We start from the raw sequence: 18,241 nt of genomic DNA on the forward strand, positions 1-18,241 counted from the left end.
GTGGGAGGGGGGCGTCGATTGAGGTCTTTGGCATCGGTCAGGGGGCCCATGTCAAAAGTTCGCCACGGGGCCCCGCCATTCGTAGTTCTGCCACTGGGAAATAGAGAGCAGCAGGGACCCGATAAGTGAACGATATATTTGGGCCCGTAGTATTGTTTGCTACAATTCACACAACCATAGCGCCCTCCATAAACCCCCTACCTGATTTTGCGTCAAGGGATTAAAACCGGAGTTATTTCTATTTTTACCGTTTCCCTTCCTGCATTTACAGTAGACGGAAAGTGAACAAGTGCGGGTAATCTGCTGTAATCCCCGACATTACACTCCCTCAATCTGAGCGATAATCCAGGATAACAGGTCGGCAGGAGATTTAGCCGAGACCCAATCAGATGAGAAAAAGTTACGGCTTAGGACCTGCGCCCCGCACTATAATTCCCTTCCATCGTGTTCCCTTCCCCCGTCCTCTGGCGGAAATTCAGGAAATACAAAAATAAAAAACCGAAGGACACAAAAATAGAAACTTCTCCAATTAGCGGCTGAGAATTCTGGATTTCCAGACTCTCCGTGCCAGGCCGGCCTATGAAAGCCTCGTAATTTTTATCTCCTCATTAGATTTTTCTTTTTTTTTGGGCAACAGTTGTGCGTATTCCAGAAACTCCCCGAGGCGACGCAGCGCCTGTCAGCTCCAGACCCCAGCAATTAACTGGTCTAAATAAAGACCAATATCGCGCAGACACAGACGTATCGCTGCCTGAGCCACCTCTTATCTGCGTCACAACATCCTACCTTACGGGAATGTATCGCCAAGAGGTTTCATGTTAAATATATTGTATTTTGATTTTCCATGTCGTTTTCTATATAAAACAACAAGTAATCTATCCAACAATTTTCACTCTGGCCACTAAGCCTAATAATAGGCGACCACTTGCCATTTCTAGATTCTTTGCAGCAGTCATTACATGTTTATCACAGACAGGATTACAATAGAAGATAACACCTCTGTATTCAGCAACACTGAATAAGGACTGTTCCGTATAAGTAAACAGCTGTGTGTACAGGTGACGCCCCCACAATGACATCACAGGTACCTCTATGTATAGTGCATGCTTAGTACCCCTGATAAACAGGGAGTCCACCCATAAATGTACATGCCATACACTATTGTTATATTCACACTACCTATCGCCACCAATAGGAGAGTTGCAAAATGGCATTGGGTAACAGGGCGCAGTACATGGCAGCATGAGCATTTACAAATTAACTTATAATCATATCAGAGACATACATAGGGGTTTCAAAACTGGACTTAAAGGGCTTGTCCAGAATCATAAAAAGCTGTTTTCTCCCATAAACAGCACCAAACCTGCCTACAGGTTGTGTTTGGTATTGCAGCTCCATTCAAATCTGTAGTGGACAGCACACTGTGGGCCCGGCATGTCACTCAATTGGCTTGACTTTGTTGTCTAAGTAAACCAAAAACAAGAACCCAAAAATACAAAACAACCTGGTCTCAAAACGGATATAAATATATTTCAGACAACTTGAGACACAAAATGTAAAAATTACATAACTTTATTGATAAATATCACATCAAACAATACATAAATAAACAAGGGAGACACACATAGGGAAAAAGATAAATTTCCCCATAGAGTAGCAGAGGAGTACCAAAACCCTCCCACCAGTCACAGACTGAGTCTAACCCCAAAGATAATATAAAAATACAAGAATAGAAGTCGCAAAAAGAGGAATATAATCCCCAATTAAATACTTAGTATTGCACACCAATCATAGGCCAGGGGACTTAAATACAAATGTCCTCAAACCATAATAATATGGCTAATCTAAATAGAAGGTGGTAAACAAGTAAAGAGGTATCCCAAATGGGGTCACCTTAATACATACCCGTAGGTGCCGACATCTTTTCTGTGAATACAAATATAGTAATGAAGAAAGCAGCAGGGGGGACTCCGTCAGAGACTGGTAGGACCATAAGAAACGCCTGACGCGCGTTTCGCCTTCACTCGGCTTCGCCTCTCCGATGATCCTCTTTCAACCCCTGTTCAGGAATCTGGATCTCACTGTAAGGAGACCACCGGGGCGCTACCTCTTGGAAAGGTCCTGGCATAGGTGGCAGCTAGCCAAAGGCCAGAGATACAGAGATACAAGACAAGAGCATGGCCAAATACAGGCTGGCAAAATCCGTTCAGAGTGGTAGGCACGAGGTCAGGGCGGGCAGCACAGGTTCAGAAGTCAGAGGCCAGCCAAGGTCAGGATGAGAACTAGTACAGATTCAGAAAGCCTCCAGTGCTAAAACATAAATCATGGGTGCTGAACTGCAATACCAGACATAACCTATAGACAGGTGTGGCGCTGTTTTTCTGATCCTAGTCAAATCCGTTAAAGAATTCTACTTAATAAGTCGTCCATCTTACCTGGATATTGTCGAAGGACGTCTTGTTGGTGATGTCGTAGAGCAGGAGCAGAGCTGCGGAGAGAAGCAGGGAGACAGCGGCTCATGTAAATGTGGAATCTATCTATCTATCTATCTATCTATCTATCTATCCCATATACATCTATCTATCTATCTATCTATCTATCTATCCCATATACATCTATCTATCTATCTATCTATCTATCTATCTATCTATCTCCTATCTATCTATCTATCTATCTATCTATCTCCTATCTATCTATCTATCTATCTATCCCATATACATCTATCTATCTATCTATCTATCTATCTATCTATCTCCTATCTATCTATCTATCTATCTATCTATCTATTTCCTATCTATCTATCTATCTATCTATCTATCTATCTATCTATTTCCTATCTATCTATGTATCTATCTATGTATCTATCTATCTATCTATCTATCTATCTCCTATCTATCTATCTATCTATCTATCTATCTATCTATCTATCTCCTATCTATCTATCTATCTATCTATCTATCTATCTATCTATCCATCTCCTATCTATCTATCTATCTATCTATCTATTTCCTATCTATCTATCTATCTATCTATCTATCTATCTATCTATCTATCTATTTCCTATCTATCTATCTATCTATCTATCTATTTCCTATCTATCTATCTATCTATCTATCTATCTATCTATCTATCTCCTATCTATCTATCTATCTATCTATCTATCTATCATCTATCTATCTATCTATCTATCCATCTCCTATCTATCTATCTATCTATCTATCTATCTATCTATTTCCTATCTATCTATCTATCTATCTATCTATCTATCTCCTATCTATCTATCTATCTATCTATCTATCTATCTATCTATCTATCCATCTCCTATCTATCTATCTATCTATCTATCTATCTATCTATCTATCATCTATCTATCTATCTATCTATCTATCTATCTATCTATCCATCCATCTCCTATCTATCTCCTATCTATCTATCTATCTATCTATCTATCTATCTCCTATCTATCTATCTATCTATCTATCTATCTATCTATCTATCTATCTATCCATCCATCTCCTATCTATCTCCTATCTATCTATCTATCCATCTCCTATCTATCTATCTATCTATCTATCTATCTATCTATCTATCTATCTATCTATCCATCTCCTATCTATCTATCTATCTATCTATCTATCTATCTATCTATTTCCTATCTATCTATCTATTTCCTATCTATCTATCTATCTATCTATCTATCTCCTATCTATCTATCTATCTATCTATCCATCTCCTATCTATCTATCTATCTATCTATCTATCTATCATCTATCTATCTATCTATCTATCTATCTATCTATCCATCCATCTCCTATCTATCTCCTATCTATCTATCTATCTATCTATCTATCTATCTATCTATCTATCTATCCATCTCCTATCTATCTATCTATCTATCTATCTCCTATCTATCTATCTATCTATCTATCTATCTATCTATTTCCTATCTATCTATCTATCTATCTATCTATCTATCTATCTATCTATTTCCTATCTATCTATCTATCTATCTATCTCCTATCTATCTATCTATCTATCTATCTATCTATCTATCCATCTCCTATCTATCTATCTATCTATCTATCTCCTATCTATCTATCTATCTATCTATCTATCTATCTATCTATCTATCTATCTCCTAGATAGATAGATAGATAGATAGGAGATATATAGATAGATAGATAGATAGATAGGAGATAGATAGATAGATAGATAGATAGATAGATAGATAGATAGACGAACGGACGGACAGATAGATAGGTATCCTTTAACCACAGTGCAGAGCTCAGTTATAAAAGGGCTTGGCTGTACCAAAACATTGGCCATGTAAGTTGACTATGATTGTGTTTCCTGGACTGGGCAGAGGGTATATTGTCCTGTGGGCACCATGTTGTCCTGTGGGCACCATGTTGTCCTGTGGGCACTCACCGTGGGCGTCTCGGTAATAGGCATGCGTCACACTCCTGAACCTCTCCTGTCCTGCAGTGTCCCAGATCTGTAAGATAAAGAAACCGCATGATAATAAATCCGTGCGACATGAAAACCACAGTCACCGCAGTACGGTACATTATACGGTAGGAGACGTTATAGGTACACCATGTTCTTACCTGCAGCTTGACTTTGACACCATCCACATTCAGCACTTTGTTCTGCAATAGAAGATAACGGTATAATTATGAGTATTTTCCCACGGCCTACACAACATTTCTCGCTGCTAAAATGATAAGTTGTTTATCTGCAAAGATTTTACCTCCGAGTTACCAGATTGTACCGCCTAGAAGTACTAACATGCACAGGGATGTTTCCCCCACATACTATATCTTTTTTACAGTTGTTCTCATAACCGATGCATATGTACATAATACTGTCATCTAGTGTCCAAAAAATACCGCCATACAATGCCTAAGCCATATCTCCATACAATAGCCAAATAACACTAACATACAGTGCACACACTGTACTGCCATATAGTTCCCCTAAAATACTGCAATTTAGTGTCTAAATAATACCGCCATACTATGCCTAAGCCATAACTCCATATAATAGCCAAATAACACTAACATATAGCGCCCACACAGCACTGCCATATATTTCCCCTAAAACACTGCAATTTAGTGTCTAAATAATACCGCTATACAATGCTTAATCCAAGTGGTATCCAATAATACTAACACACAGTGCCCAGATAGGATTGCCATATACTTTCACTATGTATCTGTCTACAAATAATACTGCCATACAATGTCTACGTTATACCCCGACAAAGCTTCCAATAATCCTACCATATAGTGTTTTTATAATACTGCCATAAGAGGGCTTACACAGAAGTAAGAGACCTCTATTGTACCTCCACATGCCCCCCCCTTCTAGGCAAATTCATGGAGTTTGATAAAGCCTGTAGGGCTCTCTGCCTTGTCATGGAGGCTTCATCCCAAAGTTTATGACCACCAACTGTGGGGATATTTTAACTACATCCCATTGCCCAAAGTAAAGAACCTGTAAACATGGTTAGTAGCAGAGGACCTAGAATTAGTCCTGGCCTCTACCTTTATTATAAACGTATGCTATGAAGTAGCGTAATGATTGTGCTACAAGTTTATCACCCAGCATCAGTGTCAGTCCTTATCACCCAACATCAGTGTTGGGTCTTATCACTCAACATCAGTGTCAGTTCATATTACCCAACATTGGTGTCAGACCTTATCACCACAATATCAGTGTCGGGTATTATCACCCATTGATCGCGCTGGACCTTATCCCCCAACATCAGTGTTGGACCTTATATCACTCAACATTAGTGCTGGAGATTATCATCCAATATCAATGTTAGATTTTATCACCCAACATCAGTGTTGGACCTTATCATCCAACATCAGTATTAGAACTTATCACTCAACCTCAGTGTTGGGTATTAATACCCAACATCAGTGTCCTCCAAACCTGATCACCCATCATTAGTGTTAGACCTTATCACCCAAGATCAGTGTTGAGTAGGGTTGAGCAGATCTTTAGATTTCAGGATTGATTTTAAAATCCGATTTACGATCATTTTTCCAGCTGATCCCGATCGTGAAATTTGCTCGATCGCTGAACGGGATCCGATCTTTCCCGATCCCAATCGCTCAACCCTAATTATATATCATATATATAGTGGGGTTGAGCCAATCTTGTGATCGCTACCCTGGATGTCTGTGATCGCCACCCTGGAGGTCTGTGATCGCCACCCTGTAGGTCTGTGATCGCCACCCTGTAGGTCTGTGATCGCCACCCTGGAGGTCTGTGATCGCCACCCTGTAGGTCTGTGATCGCCACCCTGTAGGTCTGTGATCGCCACCCTGGAGGTCTGTGATCGCCACCCTGTAGGTCTGTGATCGCCACCCTGGAGGTCAGTGATCGCCCCCTAGACCATTGGGTGCCTCCTTCCTTTCATGCCCCCCCCCCCCACCTATCTCTGTTTGTTATACCTGTGTAGATTATCTCATGCTCATAGGGACCAAATTTAAGGGTTAAGGGTCATACTTGTCTGCCCACGATCCATCTTTACTAGATTATGATCCAGATGCCATAGTCTTACCTGATCCCTTAGGATCTCACCTATCACGGCGCCCCCTTCTCTGTCAGGGTGTAATTGTTTGCGTATTCTCCTAGTGCACCGCCATTTACATGGTATATAGCCGGTAATTGCAGGGGTGAAACATCGCGCTCAGCCTCGCTGTATAAACACAATATACAAGACTGAGAGGTGATTAAGCTAATTCCCAAGTAAGTCTGGGGCTTCTGCTACTTGGATTGCTAATTTTCCAATTAGCCTTAATACGCACCTCGTTAAATGTGACCTCCGCTCTGAAGTCGATCGTTCCCAGACAAGTTACTATGCCGAACTCTTACACACAAGGGCAATGCAAGTAAAAAAAGACGCAATCAGCTGCAAGGACCAACAGTAAGTACTTGGGGTGTGGGGGGGGAATCTGCAACGTCAGCATCCGGGAAATTACACGTTTCCAACTTTTACAAGGAAGCCATAAGTCTCTTACATTGCCGGGAAGGTACGTACCATATTATCAGTGCAGCCACATACCCCATTATCAGTGCAGCCACATACCCCATTATCAGTGCAGCCACATACCCCATTATCAGTGCAGCCACATACCCCATTATCAGTGCAGCCACATACCCCATTATCAGTGCAGCCACATACCCCATTATCAGTGCAGCCACATACCCCATTATCAGTGCAGCCACATACCCCATTATCAGTGCAGCCACATACCCCATTATCAGTGCAGTTACATACCCCATTATCAGTGCAGTTACATACCCCATTATCAGTGCAGCCACATACCCCATTATCAGTGCAGCCACATACCCCATTATCAGTGCAGACACATACCCCATTATCAGTGCAGTTACATACCCCATTATCAGTGCAGCTACATACCCCATTATCAGTGCAGCCACATACCCCATTATCAGTGCAGCTACATACCCCATTATCAGTGCAGTTACATACCCCATTATCAGTGCAGCTACATACCCCATTATCAGTGCAGTTACATACCCCATTATCAGTGCAGCTACATACCCCATTATCAGTGCAGCAACATACTCCATTATCAGTGCAGCTACATACCCCATTATCAGTGCAGTTACATACCCAATTATCAGTGCAGCCACATACCCCATTATCAGTGCAGCCACATACGCCATTATGAGTGCAGCCACATACCCCATTATCAGTGCAGGCACATACCCCATTATCAGTGCAGCTACATACCCCATTATGAGTGCAGCCACATATCCCATTATCAATGCAGCCACATACCCCATTATGAGTGCAGCCACATATCCCATTATCAGTGCAACCACATACCAAATAATCAGTGCAGCCACATACGCCATTATGAGTGTAGCCACATACCCCATTATCAGTGCAGCAACATACTCCATTATCAGTGCAGCTACATACCCCATTATCAGTGCAGTTACATACCCAATTATCAGTGCAGCCACATACCCCATTATCAGTGCAGCCACATACGCCATTATGAGTGCAGCCACATACCCCATTATCAGTGCAGGCACATACCCCATTATCAGTGCAGCTACATACCCCATTATTAGTGCAGCTACTAACCCAATTATCAGTGCAGCCACATACCCCATTATCAATGCAGCCACATACCCCATTATGAGTGCAGCCACATATCTTATTATCAGTGCAACCACATACCAAATAATCAGTGCAGCCACATACGCCATTATGAGTGTAGCCACATACCCCATTATCAGTGCAGCCACATACCCCATTATCAGTGCAGCCACATACGCTGTTATCAGTGCAGCCATATACCCAATAATCACTGCAGCCACATACCCCATTATCAGTGCAGCCACATACCATATTATCAGTGCAGCCACATACCCCATTATCAGTGCAGCCACATATCATATTATCAGTGCAGCCACATACCCATTATCAGTACATCCACATACCCTAGTATAAGTGCAGCCACATACCATATTATCAGTGCAGCCACATACCCTAGTATAAGTGCAGCCACATACCATATTATCAGTGCAGCCACATACCCCATTATAGGTGTAGCCACATACCCCATTATGAGTGCAGCCACATACCATATTATCATTGCATCTACATACCCCATTATCAGTGCAGCCACACACCCCATTATCAGTGCAGTTACATACCCCATTATCAGTGCAGCCACATAGCCCATTACGAGTGCAGCCACATACCCCATTATGAGTGCAGCCACATACTCCATTATGAGTGAAGCCACATATTCCATTATCAGTGCAGCCACATACCCATTATTAGTGCAGTAGCATACCATATTATCAGTGCAACTACATACTCCATTATCAGTGCAACCACATACTCCATTATGTGTGCAACCACATACCCCATTATAAGTACAACCATATACCTCATTATCAGTGCAGTAACATACTACATTATCAGTTCAGTCACATACCCCATTACGAATGCAGCCACATACCCATTATGAGTGAAACTGCATATCCCATTATGAGTGCAGCCACATACCCATTATAAGTGCAAGCTCATACCCATTATCAGTGCAGTCACATATACAATTTGATTGCAGACACGTGTTCCTTAAGTAATGTTAACCACATACTCCATTATTCTTGCAGCCACACATCTCAATACCAGATCAGCGACAAAGCCAGACACATATCCTATTATCATTGCAGCCGCACACCCCATTACCATGCAGGCATGTATTCCTTTACCCTTGTCAGCCACATACCCTATCAGTATTGCTGTCATATGCCAAAAAACAAAAGTGCAAAAGTATAAAAGTGTTATCCATGTAACCCATAACAGCACCAGCCAAACGCCTTGTAACAGTGCAGCCACAGCCCCCTATCCATATCGCTGGTCATCTTTTGTACTTTAGGGCCACTTCTTCTTTTGTCAGGACAGTCAATTCTGATAATGGAGGAATATCAGGGCTGAAACTAACATCATCAATATCTCCGGCACTTGCCAAAGTTCAAGAAACGAGAATAAAATGGTCAAATAGATCTTTTAACAATTTGTCAGAAGACGACAACTCTGCTTATATATCAGAGGAGCAATCTTACTTAACCATCGGCCAGAACTCTGGGATTATTTTTCATAAGGGGCTCAAACACCCCAGGAATTGGGCTCCTGGCCCACTCTTTCCTTGGCCACAGCTGTTCCAAGCCCAGGGATGTACGTCCTGCCTTCTGCAAGATATTGCCTCATTTGTCATGTCGGAGGAAAGGCTGCATTCAGCAAAAGTAACATGGCACAGATCCTATTATTAATGCCAGGCCAATTGTAAGGCACAGAGGTGCCATAGACTTTACACAATGCCTGTTAGAGGCAAACTAGAAAGGAAAGTGACTTATTAAACTCATAATGAATGAGCAAAACTGTACAGCGGGGGGTAGGCATGTGGGTGGTTACAGGGTTAAAGCTGAACCCTTCTCACCTGGGCCCATTACTACTGTATCTGTGTCCTTAGGATGCACTTACACACTGGAGCCTATGAGACTCTGGGAATGTGATGAAAGTCAGTGATGTCATCGTGTGGCTACAGGCCATAATAGGTACGTAGCTGGTGCAATACAGTGATATCATCATATCCGCCTGCACCATGCCAAGGATAGAGCGGGCTACAGGCCATAATAGGCACATAGCTGATGTAATACAGTGATGTAATCATATCTGCCTGCACCATACCAAGGATAGAGCGGGCTACAGTCCATAATAGGCACATAGCTGATGTAATACAGTGATGTCATCATATCTGCCTGCACCATGCCAGGGATAGAGCGGGCTACAGGCCATAATAGGCACATAGCTGATGTAATACAGTGATGTCATCATATCTGCCTGCACCATGCCAGGGATAGAGCGGGCTACAGGCCATAATAGGCACATAGCTGATGTAATACAGTGATGTCATCATATCTGCCTGCACCATGCCAGGGATAGAGCGGGCTACAGGCCATAATAGGCACGTAGCTGGTGCAATACAGTGATGTCATCATATCCGCCTGCACCATGCCAAGGATAGAGCGGGCTACAGGCCATAATAGGCACATAGCTGATGTAATACAGTGATATCATCATATCCGCCTGCACCATGCCAAGGATAGAGCGGGCTACAGGCCATAATAGGCACATAGCTGATGTAATACAGTGATGTCATCATATCTGCCTGCACCATACCAAGGATAGAGTGGGCTACAGGCCGTAATAGGCACATAGCTGATGTAATACAGTGATGTCATCATATCTGCCTGCACCATACCAAGGATAGAGCGGGCTACAGGCCATAATAGACACATAGCTGGTGCAATACAGTGATGTCATCATATCTGCCTGCACCATGCCATGGATAGAGCGGGCTACAGGTCATAATAGGTACATAGCTGGTGCAATACTGTGATGTCATCATATCTGCCTGCACCATGCCAAGGACAGAGCGGGCTACAGGCCGTAATAGGTACGTAGCTGGTGCAATATAGTGATGTCATCATATCTGCCTGCACCATGCCAAGGACATGCCAAATCATGTGACAAGTGCCCTGAAGATGGGCCCAATCCTGGCACGTGCTCCTTGCCCTGCTCATAACTGACGCCCAATGTCTCACCCTGTGCCCTGTTTAACAGTGCCAACCTTTTCTGACGTATCTCCATTGACTTGTTGCGTAGGTCCCATTTGTTTTAAACCTGGCAAATATGCAGTATCCTTCTTGCTGTGTGTGCCAGCCTCACAGATGCAGAGATTGGCAGTGCAACTGGAAGACCTATTGCCCACTGAAGGGGCTACATGAAATAAGATAAGATAGTCCCACCATGCGGAAATTCCACAATGACACCTGTATAGAAATACTGGTACCATCAACAGCCAAATGGGGAGGCATTGGGCTGGGTTTTTCGAGTAACACCAGGAGCTCTTGCAGAGAACAGGAACCCCCTTGGGGAACTTGCCACCTAAGGTTACGTTCACATCTGCGCCGGAGGAGACTCCATCATAGAGTCCATCAATAATTGGTGGAGGAAAAGTTCCTGCACAGACCCCAAAATGACAGACCTCATTATAGTACCATGGGGGTCCTCTGGGCTCAGTGAGTAACCACCTTTCAGTTTATCGGGTCCCCCAACAGGCTCCAACAACCAAGAGACAATACTCGTGTGAACCTAGCGTAATCTGCATAGTACAAAGGTATCGAGCATTGGGAGATGTTTGTAATGAGAAGTTAAATGACCACTACAGGCGGGTGTCCGCTGTATAAGGGTGCATGCTCACGGCGAAGGGGCTGCCATAACCCTGCCGACCATGTGGTCATCAATGATCCCACAATTATACTATACCTGACGCCTACGGCATGAACTCAGCTATTCAACGGGTTAAGTGTTCAACAGGCTATATAGGAATATAAAACCACAGCTCCTTTATTCAAGAAACAGCGCCGCACTTGTCCATGGTCCGTGCCTGGTATTGCAGCTCAGCCACACTGAAGTGAATGACATTCTGCCTTTGTGTTATTTGCCGAGCCATCGCCTTTCCACTGGCTGTGAAGTGAGACCGTCCATCTTCTCCTCTACAAGGCTCTCAGGAGTGTAATAGTCTTAGAATAGTCCAGTAATCTCAGAAGTCTCCTAGAAATCTGTACTGTAGCCGGGGGGTAAAGTCGCGAGCAATCACGGCGTACGAACCAGCAGGACTCTGTGAATTAAGGCGAGGCTGAGTAGCGAGAACCAGCACGAGACGCAAAATGTGAGAAAAAACCCAATGAGATGACTACATCCGGTTGATCTGTTTATCAGCTGAACCATTATTATGGATTAAGCTGCCAGGGAAACACAAGAGTCGGGTTTGGAAATGGCAGCTGAATAGCCGTCAATCAGGTGATAAAACGCTCCGTCTAAGCAGTCGTCTGTCAATTACCGATCCGCCATAATCACAGGCTGCAAACGTCTCCGTCTATTAATTGAAGGCTACGCCTCGGGCAGCGAGAGGACAAGGCATGGTTGGTTAATAAGAATGTAGGACGGAAACACAAGTGGCGATAATATTGAAGGATTGTTCCAAGTGAGCGGAACGTAGGTTGAATATTTATAACCTTAGACAACTTTGTCTTCAAGTCTTCCAACCAAGGTGGCTTAGAAAATCTGTAGTCGTAGCCAAAACAACATAAAACAACATGTCAGAATGGTTAAGGAAAGGAGCCAGAGTCTTGAAGTCCGCCTTCTACTTACAGATAAAACGAAAAAAATTTATAGATGTCGGCTGAAACTCTTAAGACATCCTGCAGTGGACCTGACCTGTGTGGCCGTAGTCTTAAAGAGGACCTTTAACCTCTTACACCGAGTTGAGCCATTTTCATCATTTAATAGTCCCCACTCCGCTGTTTCCGGCACAGTTGGAATTTTTTCTCTAGCCCCCTCCCTTCTTAAGCAATTACTGCTGTGAGTTTTGGTGCCGGAGATAGTAACTAGACTCCCTACTGTTAAGTGGGCGGTGTCAGGCAGGAACAGGCAAGGAGGCGTGATTCTTAGCTCTGTCACTGCCCTCTTCTTATTGGAGCTCCAAGTCACACCCCCTTACCCGCTTCTGTCTGACACCACCCACTTGTTATTAGGGAGTCTAGATAGCAGGTTATCAGGCACCAAAAACAACAGCACTGTTTGCTCCGGAACAGTGCTGTGTAAAGAAAAAAAATCCAACTGTGGAGTGGCTTCAAGCAAAGGATGAAAATGACTCAAGTTGGTGTGAGTGGTGAAAGGTTGTCTTTCAACTATAGATTGCTCAGGAATGGCGGGGGTGATATAAAAAAAATGTCAAATGTGCAGGAATCAGTGAAGCGGTGCCTAGTAAAGGATGAGTCGGTAGAGGAGGAGAAGGTTCTTTTGGGGGGGGGGTCTTTAAAGGGGTTATCTGGGGAGAAGCGGTGTAATTTAATGCTCCTGAGCCTCAATACAAAATCTGTAAGGGGGCCTTTACCTACTTAGTGCTATTTAGAATAGTTTTTTTGGAAAATGGACTGTTCGGGCCCCCACAGTTTTCAGTGCTTGGTTGTGACTGCTACTGCTGCACCTCTTATATCCTACGTTCCTGCTGGGGATAGTCTAAACTTATCTGAACTTTGGGTATCCTGGCTGGTTCCATCTCAGGGACTTGTCATCACACCCCGTACCTGGCACCTGAGTCAATTGCCTCCTCCCTTCCATCTATATTCACAGGTATTACCTTTACTATGACGACTATGAACCTTTTACCATGAAGAGCTGGGAGATCAATTCGACACCTACACTTGGTTTGGCCACGTGGTCTCCATGAGGAGAGAGAGGAATAAGTCACTGCCAGACAACCCTGGTTATGTCTCATGAGAACAAGGGATTGGACATGTTGGAAGGCCCCATACACACAAGATAGTCGGCAGGTCCTTTTACGGAACATCCTTCGATTGTCCCCAAAAAACTAGGGCTTCCATATTTACTGAATCAGCATTTGTCACGAGGGAGGACCACTCGGACTAACCTCAACTTCTAAATGCCCTAAAACTGGTGGGTGCTGAGGAACCGATGCGAGGCAATGAATTCCCATCTCGAAAGCTTCCTGGCGCCGCTCTCCATTTGACATGTTGTTGAGCACTTGACATGTCGCTGTGCCCGCTGCATTTGTTTTCATGCTAGGCTTACATGAAAAGCCGCGGAGAGACATGACTGGGACAGAGGCCAGAGAGCGCTCCCTGCCAATATCCCCGCACAAATCATTCAGTCCAAATGATCGGATTCATTACGGACGCCTCCTCCACTTTCGTGCAACGATGTACCACGTGCCAGGAGCGGAGGCCTCTCGACGCTTTCCACGGGTCAATAGCAAGACCCTCAGCCAGTCCTCATTTCCAGGTTTATAGTCATTGCTGCTCCACCATTGCAGAAAGACCAGGGATTAGCGCGATCATGTAACTGGAAGCGTATAGCGGGTTGTACGCAGGAGAGGTGGAGGGGGTGGGGGGCTTATCGACCGGCGCAGCCACCTGACAATCCACAGTACTGACAGCAGGCAAAATGAAATGGACGTGTGCATTATTCTGAAGAGCAGGAGACGGGGCCGAGGAATTAGAAAAGCTCTTAAGTTCTGATGTTCCCATTACTGATAGAGACGGGAACATGAGGACGAATTTGGTCAGGACATTGCAGAGGATAACCTGGAGTTCGGAGATAACTTAAGGCTGTAGCATCGGCAAGAAATGACCTTAAAAGTATGGGGGAACGCGAGAGCGCCCCATGACAAAGGAAATCAATACTTTTGATCCGTCACAAACCTATGGATGAAAAAGTTGGGTTTGCAGCATTTTTTCATTGGGGTCCTTTTGGCTCCAGTTGTGTCCACTATTTTGCAATCTGTATCCCTGGACCAGCAAAACAGACTGCCTGGCACAAGTGTGAACGTAGCCTAATAGCAATGGCCGACTGTTATATGTTGTTACTGGAGCACTGAGCATTTGGCCCCTTTCGGACGGTGTCATTCATGTACCTCCCATGCACTGGCCGTGCTTACTTAGGATAAGTTACCAATATGTGATTGGTGGGGGTCCGACATCAACTGGTTGAATAAACCCCAGCGTTTGAGTATCCAAGGCTCTTCACTGAATACCCGTACACATCATGGGGCGATACCTAATACTGCAGATGTATGAAGAGGCCGCAATACTCATGAGTCCTGTGTCCTCATCCCCGTGCCGGTGACGTCATGGTCATTGGCTCAGGGTACAAAATCAGCTCAGCCCCATTCAAGTGAATTGGGTTGAGCTGCTTCTGTACCATGTGGCCAACGAAGGTAATGTCATTTGTACAGAAAAGAAGTTGGTGGTCAGATCCCCACCTGTCCTGAACATAGGTCATCATTCTGTAAGTAATGATACAGAGCAGGGGCCGGTTGTCCCTCCTGGGATATCACGGTCTCCAAACGGTGCTTCAAAGATGAACATGCCCTTAAAGGAATCTTAGGGGGAGTTCACACGGAGTTACGTGCCGCGAGATTTGGCACGTAGACGCCGCGGGACCCTTTGCGTGCCGTACACGCTCCCATTGATTTCAATGGGAGCGGGGATCGTATGCGCCGCGCTAGTTTGCGGCCGTGAATAAATGCACGGCCGCAAACTAGCGCGGCGCATACGATCCCAACTCCCATTGAAATCAATGGGAGCGTGTACGGCACGCAAATGGTCCCGCGGCGTCTATGTGCCAAATCTCGCGGCACGTAACTCCGTGTGAACTCCCCCTAAGAAGGTATTGTCTTTTAACCCTTAACAGGGCCACTCTTATTCAGGGGCCGTGTCTGGTATTGCATCTCATCCTCAAAGGTTGGTCCTCCTTTGAGACTCTACTTTGATGACAAAGTTTCCCTCTGGGAAAATCTAACAGTAAGTGTTCAATTTCCCCACAGCGACACCACAGGTGAAGTGAAGCATTACATTGTGTCCATTCTGATCAGTGGGTTGTCTGTGTAATGCAGGTCTGGTCTCCGCTATGGCAAAGACATGAGGATAGTGATCAGAGGACCCCCCCCCCCATATTTTAATAATGCAGACTTTTCTAATGGGGTTTATATGGACAGATAAGTAGAGGGATCGCTCTATAGGTAAACCGATTCCATCCATTGCTGAAGCCTCAGTCCCTCCAGCACTAAAGTGGTTAATCCTAGCCACGAGTGCGCCAGAAGGCGCTGGCAGTGAGCCGGATCTTCTGAGTAACATATGCAAGTGTCTTGTTAACTGGATTTATCCTTGGAGTCCTGCACACCTGCATTTCTTCAGTAATCTGCTGGGATGCTATATATAAACCCCGCACGCCTTACAGGTCTGCGTATGCTGGGAATTTAAAGGGCATGTGCACCATTGCACATCGTCTATTGTGTTTGTGTTACGGGTCGGGTATATGAGCCGAGATCCCCCGAGATTTCAGGATCTGCTAGTAAATCCGCTTCCGTTAAAATAACAAGGGTGTCATACGTTCTCCCTTCCGTGGGCGGGACCTATCACAGGGACTCCTATGTCACCTATGGAACCATTTGTAAACAATGTTGCACATAGTCCTGATCAGAATCCAGTAAAGCTCTTTGTATACGTTACATACTTGTGTTTCCATGTTTACAGACTACAAAGAAAGCCCATGTAGTCTGACCCTGGGGGTCATGTGTTCTCCTGTTTTCTTACACCCTATAGGGTAGAGCTGTTTCCACATCAAAGGACCCTATGGGACATACCCGCAATGGATTAGATGTCGCAGATCCGCCTGCAGATGTACAGTCGCAACAAAGTGGGAACAAATCTCAGGCCGAAGAAAATCTAGAATGTAATGTAATGTAATCTGCAATGCTTTGTGTCCCTATGACAACTCTTCCTGTCTGCAATCCTTCAGTGATATAATAGGGGCCCCATTTATAATCCAGGTGGAACATGAGAAGCAATGCTGTATACAGCATGTTCCTAAGATAACACTGACCTGAAGTGTTATCATGGGGACGCACAAACCTGAGCACAGGCATGAGACTATATGTAATCCGGACCCTCCAGTTCTTCTCCTATAAGCCTTTATGTAGCTACAACATTTGCCAAATAAAAGACATCAATCCCCATACGGTAAGGTACGGCGGCGGCTGCGGCTTCACATCTCCTCTTATTACTTTATACAGGCCCCGGGGTCCTATGATAACACCGCTGGTATAACGTTTATCCTTGTGCAGGTAATTTGTTCTCTTCTATCCCCGGGGAGACGAATAATTCACAGAAAAACAATATTACACAGTTACAAGAAAACAACAATCCCCACAACAGCATCTAAATAACATGTCAGCAGCGAGAGCTGAACACAGCGAGAGTGACAGCCGCTCACCCCGCCCCGTACTGCGGCCCTGTATAGGGCGGCGACATCTCCTCGGATTAATGTCAGCAATGGAAACAGTCCTGAAAACCCGCCATGATCTGCTCATAGAGCTGAAGGGTTTGTTATATAGCGTCAGTCTCTTCAGGTGACATATAGCGTCAGTCTCTTCAGGTGACATATAGCGTCAGTCTCTTCAGATCACATATAGCGTCAGTCTCTTCAGGTGACATATAGCGTCAGTCTATTCAGGTGACATATAGCGTCAGTCTCTTCAGGTGACATATAGCGTCAGTCTCTTCAGGTGACATATAGCGTCAGTCTCTTCAGATCACATATAGCGTCAGTCTCTTCAGGTGACATATAGCGTCAATCTCTTCAGGTGACATATAGCATCAGTCTCTTCAGGTGACATATAGCGTCAGTCTCTTCAGATCACATATAGCGTCAGTCTCTTCAGGTGACATATAGCGTCAGTCTCTTCAGATCACATATAGCGTCAGTCTCTTCAGGTGACATATAGCGTCAATCTCTTCAGGTGACATATAGCATCAGTCTCTTCAGGTGACATATAGAGTCAGTCTCTTCAGATCACATATAGCGTCAGTCTCTTCAGGTGACATATAGCGTCAGTCTCTTCAGATCACATATAGCGTCAGTCTCTTCAGATCACATATAGCGTCAGTCTCTTCAGGTGACATATAGCGTCAATCTCTTCAGGTGACATATAGCATCAGTCTCTTCAGGTGACATATAGCGTCAGTCTCTTCAGATCACATATAGCGTCAGTCTCTTCAGGTGACATATAGCGTCAGTCTATTCAGG

General features: G+C 44.4%; 1 protein-coding gene across 1 annotated transcript in view; it reads right to left on the bottom strand.

The window, feature by feature from the left end:
• RAB26 (RAB26, member RAS oncogene family) overlaps positions 1-18,241 on the bottom strand; it is a 165,429-nt gene that overhangs the window by 24,756 nt on the left and 122,432 nt on the right. Inside the window, exons 3-5 of the mRNA XM_075284982.1 lie at positions 4,608-4,649; positions 4,429-4,495; positions 2,436-2,488 (exon numbers count right to left, since the gene is read on the bottom strand). Of these exons, the coding sequence (XP_075141083.1) occupies positions 2,436-2,488; positions 4,429-4,495; positions 4,608-4,649 (162 nt within the window). The remainder of the gene's footprint in view (positions 1-2,435; positions 2,489-4,428; positions 4,496-4,607; positions 4,650-18,241) is intronic.

The sequence above is a fragment of the Leptodactylus fuscus genome, chromosome 8, assembly GCF_031893055.1.
Source record: "Leptodactylus fuscus isolate aLepFus1 chromosome 8, aLepFus1.hap2, whole genome shotgun sequence".
NCBI classification, from domain to species: Eukaryota; Metazoa; Chordata; class Amphibia; order Anura; family Leptodactylidae; genus Leptodactylus; species Leptodactylus fuscus.